This window comes from Corvus brachyrhynchos, unplaced genomic scaffold, assembly GCF_000691975.1.
Source record: "Corvus brachyrhynchos isolate BGI_N302 unplaced genomic scaffold, ASM69197v1 scaffold99, whole genome shotgun sequence".
Taxonomy (NCBI): domain Eukaryota; kingdom Metazoa; phylum Chordata; class Aves; order Passeriformes; family Corvidae; genus Corvus; species Corvus brachyrhynchos.
The window spans coordinates 867,551-878,670 of record NW_008239778.1 but is presented as its reverse complement, the minus strand read 5'-3'; the positions used below and the strand labels follow the sequence as shown (position 1 = coordinate 878,670).

The following is an 11,120-nucleotide window of genomic DNA, read 5'->3' as shown; positions in this document are numbered from 1 at the left end:
GGCTGGAGGGCATTGAAACAGCTGTGCCAGCGGCATTGCTGCCCCCAGCCCTCCGCCGGGGTGCTCGGCGTCCCTGCACCATCCTTCTCCCGGGAGTAACGCTGCCGCTGGGAACGCTCGGGGGGACGCGGCCGCTGCGGGCTCCTGGGCTGCGGGGAGCGCCCCGGTGATTCGGGTCATTTGGGTAATTAATTTGGGTCTCCCTTCAGCACTGCCACGGCCTCCTACCCAGCAGAGCTGCTCCCCAGAGCCAGAGGGATGGTGGTAGTCACGGGGCAGAACAAAGTGAGTGCGAACCCGGATGATGCCATGTCGAGCTCGGATGCAGAGGATGATTTCCAAGAGCCGGCCACTCCCACCGCCACCCAGGCAGGACAAGCGCTACCTCTGCTGCCTCAGCAGGTAAGGGCTCACCTGAGGATGGGGATGATCAGCACCCGCTGCTCAGGATTTCGTTGTGGATATCCGGCTCACTTTCCACGTTTGAATAAAACAAAGTCTCTTGAATTTATCTGAGTAGCTGGGCAGCTTTATTTACAAGTTCCATCCAGGTTTGGACTTGAGACATGCAGTTAAGTGTTTATTCTGGTACTGATGGCATCCTGGGGTGTGATAGTAAGATTTTAGGCCTGATGTAAATAAATACAGATTTTTTTTTCAGTTTATTGTATAGTCTGGTTGTTTAAAGGAACCAGCAGAGTGCAAGTCCCAAGGGTGACCTGAGATTTCCTCCCTTTTGATTCTGTGTAAGGGGTTTTGTTTTGTTTTTTCCTTTCCCCAAAAGATCCAAGAGGAGGCATTAAATGCCACCTCAAATATCTGCTATTCCAGCTGAGTGATTTCTGCTGTTTCAGATTCCCAGCTACAATTAAACCATTCCCTGATTCCTCCCAGAAGCCAAAGCATCCAAGTTTTTACCCCTCAAAGCTCCCTGGTTTGTGGCAGTGGGGCAGGAACCACACATTTGTCCTGGTGGCAAACTGCAAGTGTCTTTTGGAAGCTGTGCCCTTTGTCACCTGCAGAGGACTCGAGGCTCCTTTCTGATGTCCTGGTTGCTTTTGCAGTTCCCAGAAGTTGTCCCACTGAACGTGGGAGGGATGTTTTTCACCACCAGACTGTCCACGCTGCGGAGGTACGAGGACACCATGCTGGCAGCAATGTTCAGTGGCAGGCACTACATCCCCACAGATGCTGAGGGCAGGTACTTCATCGACAGGGATGGCACCTACTTTGGGTATGTACAGAGTCCTCAGGACAACCTTGGAAAGTTCTTACCGAAAACTTATTTTTAAACTAATTTTTAACAGGTTTTTTCCTCAGAGTTAAATCATATTTGTGCAGCATTTAATGTTACACGCCTTCAAAGTATCACAGGAGTAATTGCAGTTCAAAACTCTTTGGTGGTTGTGCAGTGGGAAAGGCAAAACAAGGAATGCTTTGAATTTGTGCAGTGTCTCCCCTAGAGTACCTCCTTTCAAGGTATCAAGTTGTTTTGATGGTTTAAAGAAGTGTTTGGTGTTGCTTTACGTAGGAAACTCCTTTGCACAACACTGGGTTTTTATTGATATTCAGTGTTTATAATGAAGAGGGAATGGGAGGAAGGAATCTAGGATTCTTACAAAGTTAAAAGAATGATGTTTTCAGTCTTTAAATAGGATATAAATGCTAAAAAAAAGCACAAGCCTTAAAGAACTTCTTTTTCTAAATTATTTTTGCTGGTAGCGCCATACTCCATCACCTCCAGGATTTCTTCCTAAGTGCTGAGCTTTTATTTCATTTTTAATTAAACTAACCATGATTACTAATGCTCTGTTTGAATTGGGGTGAGATTGCTAATAAAGGCAATCAGTGTTCATGGGTTTGGGTCTTTGCCCACAGCACACCTTGCATTTGAAATGCAGTGACTACAGTCTCTTTCCCATGAAACACTGTGGCCTCTTCTGTGTTATAAATGGTTTCCTCCACATTGAATGTTTTGTTTAAAATACACTGATATTTTTTCAAATGAGTTTTGACATCAACAGAGAGGCAAAATGTGAAATGATGGCTTGGAAACCTGAACATGGCAAACGGTTTTACAAACAAATGTTGGGAATATGGATCATTTATTTCAGTTACTGTCTCAACAGAGCAAACAATGAATATCCAGCATTTCCTCTCCTTTCCCATCTGCAAGAGTTTTGGCAGAAATGTGTTTGTTAATGATATTTTTGCCCTTTTTTCAGAGACATACTAAACTTCCTACGATCTGGTGACCTGCCCCCACGAGAACGAGTGAGGTCAGTGTACAAGGAAGCTCAGTATTATTCCATAGGACCATTGCTAGACAATCTAGAGGATATCCAGCCTCTTAAAGGAGAAAAAGTTAGACAAGCTTTCCTGGGCCTAATGCCATATTACAAAGGTAAATAAACAAAGTAGCACTGACTGTTTCTTCTAGTGGGATTCCAGTGTTATACCTCGTGCTTTCCATCTGCTTTCAGCTCCCAAACTAATCCCATTGCAGCTGGGAAGTTTATTTTGTATTTTTCATGCTGTTTGGATCTTTGAGGTCTCCACATCCTGCTGCATCCCAGGGTGTGGATTTCTGTGCTTAAAAGGGAGCAAGATTAGGCCATAATATTATTAAATGAGAGGGTTTGTCTGTATTTGTTTTGTCAGGACTTGTGTACCAGTTTGAAAACAAACCAGTGGGAGGCACCAAGTCAGAATAACAATTTAATGGGGAAATTAAAGAAAAGGAAAAAAAACTAAAAGAAAACAGTGGTTCAAACTGACAGAGTCAAGATACAACTTGAGTCCCTGTTAGGCAGGGTGGTGGTAGCAGTCTGGTAGAATGGTGGCTGCAGTCCTCTGAAGCGGTGATCCTGTAGGAAAAAGGGTCTGCTCTTCCTCAGAAGGTCCAGTGGTGGCTGTGTGGCTCCTGTACTCTGGAAATCCAGTGGAAGGGTTGTCTCTGGTGTTCAGAATCTCAGATTATATCCACGATGGGATGCTTGGTTCCTCCCTCTGGGTGGAGCATCTCACAATGGGGTAATGAGTCATGAGGCCAAGTGTTGATTAGGCTTGTTAACAGAAGGTAGTCCAGAGGGAGTTATCCATGAGTCAGGCGGCAGGACAATGATGGGCAATTAACAGAAAGATAGTCTGGGGGGAGGAGGCAAGGAAACACTGCCCCACCTGGTTTCAACAGCTCCTGAGGATGGGAATAGAATACACTGCAACCCAGGACAACTTGCAGCTGAATAAACTTAAGGCCACCAAGTTCACCAGATAACTGAGCTTGATTTGAATTTTCTATGTTTTGCTACATGCTGCTAATGCTGATACCTTTTCCTGGTGTTAAAATCAAGAGTCATACACAGTTAGAAGGGGAAAAGGGATTTTACCTTGGTATTTATTTTAAGGATCCTTAGGTGCACACGTCCAGGTCATATGCACCGAGATGCACCCCACCGAGTGTGTGTGTCCTCCCAACATCGTGTATAACCTTATAGGTTTTACTAATTAGCAGATCTATCCAAGATTCCCCAATGAGAGGCTCAAGTGAGCCCCCCTCCCCAAGGAACCTTCCCCTGGATGGTTCTATCTTGGTTTACAGAATGTGTTCTGGAGAGGACCTTGGGCTCTGGGGCACACTGATCCCCAGCTACGAAGCTTCTAAAATGTTGAGTCTCTCAGCTTGACAAACAAGTCCAAGAATGTAGGCAAAAAGCACTGGGAATACAGAAGTTGTAAAAAGGTATAACAGGGGTATAAAAGAAAAGGCAAAAATCTTCATGGCATCAATACCACACTGAGAATAACTGCAGTGAAATGTTTCACGTGAAACAATTGCTTTTGATCTCTTTTCCTTGGTGCTTTGTTGTAATTCTCGAGTCTTTGCCCTTTTCTTTTTTCAGACCATCTGGAGCGAATCATCGAGATAGCCAAGCTGCGAGCCATGCAGAGGAAAGCCAGGTTTGCCAAGCTGAAGGTGTGTGTGTTCAAAGAGGAGATGCCCATCACTCCCTACGAGTGCCCCCACTTCAACTCGCTGCGCTTCGAGCGGAGCGAGAGCGAGACGAAGCTCTTCGAGCACCACTGCGAGGTGGACGTGTCCTTCGGGCCCTGGGAGGCCGTGGCCGATGTCTACGACCTCCTGCACTGCATTGTCACCGACCTGGCTGCGCGCGGCATCACCGTGGACCACCAGTGCATCGGCGTGTGCGACAAGCACCTCATCAACCACTACTACTGCAAGCGCCCCATCTACGAGTTCAAGATCACCTGGTGGTGAGTTGTGGTGGCAGAGCAAAGGGATGCAAGGACTTCCAGAGGACACAAAGATTCTTGGCAGTGGCATTGCTGCTCACATTCCTTGGGATCAGCCTGCTTGGCAGCAAAGGGAACCTGGTGCAGGAGTTGGGAAAACCTCTTGAAACTTGAAAAACCAGCCCGAAATCAGACTGTTGGCTCAGGTACCTTAACGAGGCACAAAACAAAATCACCTCATGGGAAGGATGGAGGGCAGTGTCTGAACATCTGCTCAAAGGTGCCACCAACTACGTGGCTTCAGGATGGAATTGCAGATTTTTTTCCTGCATTGGTGGGAATCTGGGGTGCTACTAAAGCTGACGTTTCAGTTTTACCCTCTTAGAAATGTTTTAGTTCCTCCTTCAACTTTACCACTTTATAAAATTTGAGTCGTACCCAGCACAAAGATTCTGGAAATGTCATTCTGATGTACTAGATAATTAAAAAAACAACAACAAAAAAAGGAGTATTCCCTATATATTATTAATTGTTTGTCAGGGTTAAGCTGTATTTCTTTTTAATTAAGAATCTACATTGTGAATTATAATGTTACACTTCAATTATTTCCATTGTTATCAAAAGGAATAGCAGATTTGGAATATATTCCTTAATGCTTTTAGGAATAATAACTGTTCATGGAAGACTTGTGCCTGTTTTTAGCCTTAGAAATTCTAAATGTTTACAATATCTACAAAAAAAAAGCTCTTTAGAATCAGGTCATTTACAAAGGCTTTTGGTAAATGAGAAAACCCTGTATGTATGTTCCTATTAGCAGTAGTGAGAGGAATATTTAATGTATATTATTTTATTACTGACTCTTTTTACATTCTGTGATATTAAACTTTATTTTAGACTTAAAGTCAGATGATATTAGACAAGTGCTTCCTTCACTTCACCTTCTTTGGACAATTAAATCTTAATTTTATCATTCTTGTTGACCCCTCCTGGTGTCATAGTGGAAAAAGAAAATTCAACCTTGATATTCAAATATTTCTCCACTCTAAAGCAGTAGGAAACTTCTTTCCATGCTGGAAGAGGCAGCCACTGCAGAATTATATTTTCTTCAGAAGGTAATTTTTGTACTTCTGACATGAGCAACCACATCCCAAATTTTAATTCCTGAATTCAGCCCAAAACTGGAATGGAGAAAAGTCTGAAAATCTTATTGTTTTGTGAGGTACAGAAAACTCAACCCACTTGAAGGGGCTTCAAAATAACCTTAAAGAGAGAGGAAAAGGAAATATTTGCATATTACATTCCATTGGATTAATTAATCCAAGAATACTGCTTAATTCAACTTTTGACCAAAATCCTTAAGAAACATTAATGACAGAGATCAAAATTCTCAGTTAGCTGAGGTAATTTTTAGAATAACTCTAAGAACTTTAGGATCAAATTGTCTTGCAAAAGAAGAGACCCTTTTTTTGCCTCGTCACCCTTTGAGGTATTGAATTTAGGAATGAAATTGTCTCTCTGAGGTGAGCGTTTCCCTGCTGATCTCTGCAGTGTTTCCTTTCACAGGGATCACTGTGCTGAGTTTCAAGGCCAGAGATAAATCTGAACAGAGGGAGTTCTGCACATTTGGATCTAAATTTAAGTTTGTTTCAATTGTTGCCTGAATTAATGGCCTTGGTTTTACAAGTTCTTGCAGTTGTGTTTGGCAACCCAAAATTAAAAGTTAAGCTGAGACTAAAGTTTCTCTACAATGAGAGGAAGCTTTGCTTGGTTTCTTTGCTGCTTTGCTGCCTACATTTTTTCTTTTTTCCCAAGGAATCTCAAACTGCAAACCACAATTTCTTATAAAATTAAATAACATCTTAAATCTGAGCCTCACAAAGTTCTGGCTGCTTGTGCACTTCAGATATTTAAGTTCCGGATTTTCAGATTTACAGATTTAAAATTTCAGATTTTCAGATTACAATGAGAATTGCAGTTTTACTGGGATTTTCAGTGGGGTTTTTTTTACCACTTCCCATAAATGTATTTACAGAACTCTGGTTTGGATTCCAGCACTCCTTGCAGAAATGGATCACAATTTGTTTTTCACAGTGTGTTTTTTGGTTTGGCTTTAGGAATTTTCCTGCTGTTGTTCAGGAGAAGCTGTGATGACAAAATTCCTGTTTCAGTCAATTTTGTTACTTCTTTATATGCACACGTTGGGATTTTGTAACTTTTTCCTGTTCATTGCTTCAATAATTAAGGAAGGTGACCCAACCAAAAAGAGAAAATGAAAATCTTGGTCTGTATCAGCTGTGTCTTAATCGAAGTTCTCATCCTCCTGAAGACATTAAGTGCAATACTGGAAAGGAAAACATGGATTTAAGCCCACATGCTTTAATTAGTGCTGGAATTTGGGATTTGTGCAGGTTAACAACATTTTAATGGTTCCAAGCAGTCTTTGTTTACAAGGATTGAGCTGCTCTTGCCTAACCTGTGCTCATTTTTTGGCAGAAGCAGAAGAATTGTGCAGGTGGATGGCAGGGGAGTGTCATCTAAAAACTGGGTTATGTAACATGATTGATTTCTCTTTTCTGGGCCTGTAGCGTTTGAAATTCTACATTTGCAACAAAAAAATGTGAGTAGCTGATCTACTAAATCCATGTTTGAGAGGACTGATGGGTTTTGTATAGAATTGGCTCATTAAACTATGGAATACTGCTTTTTTTTTTTCCTTTTTTCTTCCCTTTTTTTTTTATTTAGGACTTTTCTTTATATCTGGGCAGGCCAGAGTTTTGCTAAAACATTTTTCTGTGCTCCCTTAGCTTTTTTTGCCACTTTTCCACTCCCACACTCCCAAATCCCTGTGTGTGTGAGCAGTAAATGGTCTCCTGTCATCAATATTGAATATTGGGGGAATGGTGGAACAGTTGATATTTATTTAAAATGAGAATTATTAACTATTTTTTACGTTGCTCCGTGTGTGTGAACAAAAACATGACAAGACCAATGTTTTTAACATTTCCTTTATATCCCCTGTGGAGTGGTTTTTAACAGGGAACAAAGGGGGGTCTCACATGAAGTGAGTTGGCTGATTCCACAGCACATGAAATGTTTCTGCATCTGTTTTATGCTTGTGAAATAGGAAGAGGGGAAAAAAGGAAAATAAAGAATAGGAAAATAAAAAAAAGGAAAATTACCCTTCTTTATGAAGCACTCAAAAATGACATGAAAAGGTGTTTATGCACAGCAGCCACTTCATGGCTGTTGATCTCAAGAGTTTAAAAAAAAATCTAAAATTAACTTTTGGACTTGGTATAGACTTTTAACTTGAATACCCAATATTCTGCACAGGAATCTGAAATACTCCTTGCTGAACTTCCATCCTCCTCAGAGGAAAGTGAAGGTGCCTCCAGCTTCGATCTGGGAAGCCTTTGAGCCATGAACAGATCCTTATGGTGCATATGCTGGATTTTTAACTACAGTTTAATTTTTATTTTAACCTGTAATGAGGGATCAGCTTCTGCATTGATGAGGATGTGAGTTCTTTTTTTTTGGAAGCACTTCAGGTTTAGTTACCTTAATAACAAAAGCAGTCAATTATTGCAGCAAGAATTTCTGCATCACCCCCTCTTGAGGGATTTTTTTAAGTTTTAGGGAGTCTGCTTGGGAGACACCTCATGATGTAATATATGCAAATACCTGGATTTGTTAACGTGAATAATTCTGAGATTTTGTTGTTAGTTGTGTAATAATCTCTCCTGAATCTAACAAGAGTGATAAGGGTTGAGTTAAACACTGGTTTTGTGATAAGCCAGCTCATGCCTTAGGTATCTCCTGCCCTCATTTGTAAAATCACCCATCCCAAAGGCTGTTAAGGTTACAGGAAAACCAGGAATCTTTCTTGGCTGTCCACAGTGAGTGATGAGGAGAATCAGAGCTCCTTAATCCACTCCAGGCTCCATTCTTGGAGTCAAAGTGGTCACAGGGTCTGGCTCTCGAGTCCTTGAAGGCAAAACTCAAACCCTCCTGTCATGAGGAATGAGCTGATTTGCAGATCAGCTAAACCTGGCCTTGCTGAGGGATTGTTAAAATTCCAGCAAACTGAAGGATGTGGATAGTTTAAACTGCTCTGATGGCTTTGTTAAGCCCTGATCTCCTCTGAGTTGGTGCAGTGGATGTTTTCTGATACAGAGGTTGGGCAGTCCTTTTATTTGAGCTTTTTGGTGTATCTGAGTTTTCCCAGTGAAACCTGAAGCCCAGTGAGCTGATTTCCAGTGAGTCCTGTGCACTGAGCACTGGTTTTTGGAAATAGGGAAGTGGGAGGGAATTCCTTCTGCAGTGTGATGCCCGGGGACAATCCTCACTACCTCTAAAGGAAAACTTTGAGATCCTGATCCCCACTCCCCCACACCCCCTCTGTTGGATGAGTGTAGGAGGAGATGAGGTGTCTGGGCTGAACATTCCCAGTTAATGACTCCAGCTGGATCCCCCGTGGTCCTCACCCCCTTCTCTAACCTTTCACGGCTACAATTCCATGTGCAGGAAATTTATCTCTTCTCTGCTGCACCCTCAGATTTGTTTGCCAGCTTATTTTAAACTCATTATTAAACTGATATTTTAATATTGCAGTATGGTGACTGTTAGTGTCTAAAGAATCTTATTTATTAAATCCTACTACTCTCAAAAATACCTGAATAAATGGATTAAACTAACATAGAGCACAATCACTTTAATTTCACCCTTCTGCTTTATTTTTTCTTCCTAATGACTGTTAAGAAGTGCAAACTCTTACTTCTTTTAAGCACTTACATAGGATATATGTATTCAGCCTAAGCAGTATTTTGGGGGCTGAGGGCCTTGCTGTGAGCTGAAGGATAGCTGCATGATCCCTCATCTGGTTTTTTCCCTAAAAAGCTAATCACTGATATAATTAAAGGTCATGGTTTTCTAGCTTCATTTGGCATTTGCAAGCTCTGGGAGCCCTCGTTGCCAGGTTTATCCTCACTGCTAGTTGTTTAGAGATGACAGGGAACATGATGAGGGAGATGATGGAAGTGGCAGCAGGGAAAAATTCCTGTCAGAGCTGGTTGTTCCCATTGCAGAGTTGTTCTTTGTGTTTGGTTTCAGCTCTTGTGTTGGGAGGCACAGGAACATCCACCCCGTTTGTGTGAGCCCTCCACCACTCACCCATTTCTGTGTAAGTTCATCGTGCAGTGGTTCTGGGAGAGGAAAGGAAAATCCAGTGGCTGTGGATTGCACGGGGAATGCGGCAGTGATGGGTGAGGTGGCTGCAGGGTCACACTGCTTGAATCTGGTTTAGAGGACCTTTATGTCACAGCTGGATCTTTCTTTTCTGCATGGCAAAGCAGAGCAATCACTTGGGACACAACTGCCTGGCAGGTAAGGGAAGATTTCAGAGCAGACAGCACAGAAAAAATGATCTCTTAACTCATTATAAACTCTGGAATATATTTCTTTTGCTTCTTTTAATGACTGCTTTACTTTGGACAATTTACAGACCCCACTGGCTTTAGGTTGTGGTTGGCATTACTGAGCCCTGAAGATGTTTTCAGGTTTTTCACACACAGCACAGAGGACCCAGGATACTTCTAAATTTTGGGCTATGAAAAAAACCAACCCGGTCTTTCATTACCTTTCTGCAAATAAGCTGATTTCAGAGGATAACTCTGTTCTGTTATTATCTCCTGTATATAATTCTCTAACTGGAAATCACTTTCCAGAACAGCAGTTCGTAGTTATTTTACTTACACAAGCTTAGTATAAGTTTACCTCCACTCTCACTGTGACTTTTATAAATGGATTTTGTTTTGCTGAATTATAAATTATATGTGTCTATGCATTGTAACCCGTAATGCCTTTGAAAATCCAGCCTGGATGCTAACGATCAGGGTTTGGAATTATCTCCAAATGTGTTTTGTTAATAATTATGTTGACGTGTGATGTTCAATACTGTGAGTACTGCAGTGTATTATTTCTTAATACTTTTGACTTTTCAGTTCAGGTAATATATAGTCTATATGGTTTTTATTTAAAACACATAGAAGAAAATGTGAATATAAAAGTTGTGTTGTGCAATAAAAAATTATGATACTGAAAACTGTTGGAATTCTGGCTCATCTGGTCTGCAGCCACTGCAGTGCCTTTCCTCACCTTCCCTGGCATTTCAGTGTGCTTTGCCTGACTGCAAACGAAAAGTAAGACACGAATCTCTGTCCCAGGCTGTTTTAATGGCATTTAGTCGTTTATCATCACTTCCCGAGCAGATGCCACTTGTGCAGTGTGCGCTGTCTCCGGCATCAGATCATTCCAGTGCTTTCAATTCCATCTTTCTTTCCCTGCCCACCCATTCCTGTGACAGAGCACAGGGACGGTCCCAGTAGCTGCTGGGATTGTGCAACGCTCAAAAAGAACCTGCCCGTGTTCAGAAGAAGAATTTCCCCCTTGTTTCTTAAGTAATTTCCTTTCTATCCGTCTGTCTCATAGGGGAATGTCCGTGCTGAGGGGGAAAAAAAAAGGGGGAGGTGTGGGTGGGTAAAAGACATGGAAACCAGCACCCAGCACCGTGTAACTGAGCGTGGAAACAGGAGTTTGAAATAGCAGCGGATATTCAGCTCCCTACTGCAGAGAGCCCAAAGGCAGCTCTGGGGTGCTCGTGTGGAGCCAGGGCCCGGCTTTTGGAGCCCTGAGGAGCTGCAGCGGGCTGTGGAGAAGGAAGGGAGGCTGCAGCGTGGGAATTCGCTACGCTGGGAGGGACAGACAACAAGAAGCTGAGGAAAAGGACTGTGGATGCGTTCACACGAGCAGCACGGGTGTGTGACAGCCCCGCTGACCCTCACAGCGGCCGCTCAGCGCCGAACCCGGCC

The 11,120-nt window shown here is 42.5% G+C and overlaps 1 protein-coding gene across 1 annotated transcript in view; it reads left to right on the top strand.

Annotated features, from left to right (window-relative positions):
- Positions 1-10,354, top strand: part of KCTD7 (potassium channel tetramerization domain containing 7) — a 12,477-nt gene extending 2,123 nt beyond the window's left edge. The window contains exons 2-5 of the mRNA XM_008640343.2: positions 210-402; positions 1,065-1,234; positions 2,226-2,404; positions 3,903-10,354. Of these exons, the coding sequence (XP_008638565.1) occupies positions 259-402; positions 1,065-1,234; positions 2,226-2,404; positions 3,903-4,279 (870 nt within the window). The 5' untranslated portion in view covers positions 210-258 and the 3' untranslated portion in view covers positions 4,280-10,354. The remainder of the gene's footprint in view (positions 1-209; positions 403-1,064; positions 1,235-2,225; positions 2,405-3,902) is intronic.
- Positions 10,355-11,120: the final 766 nt, after the last annotated feature.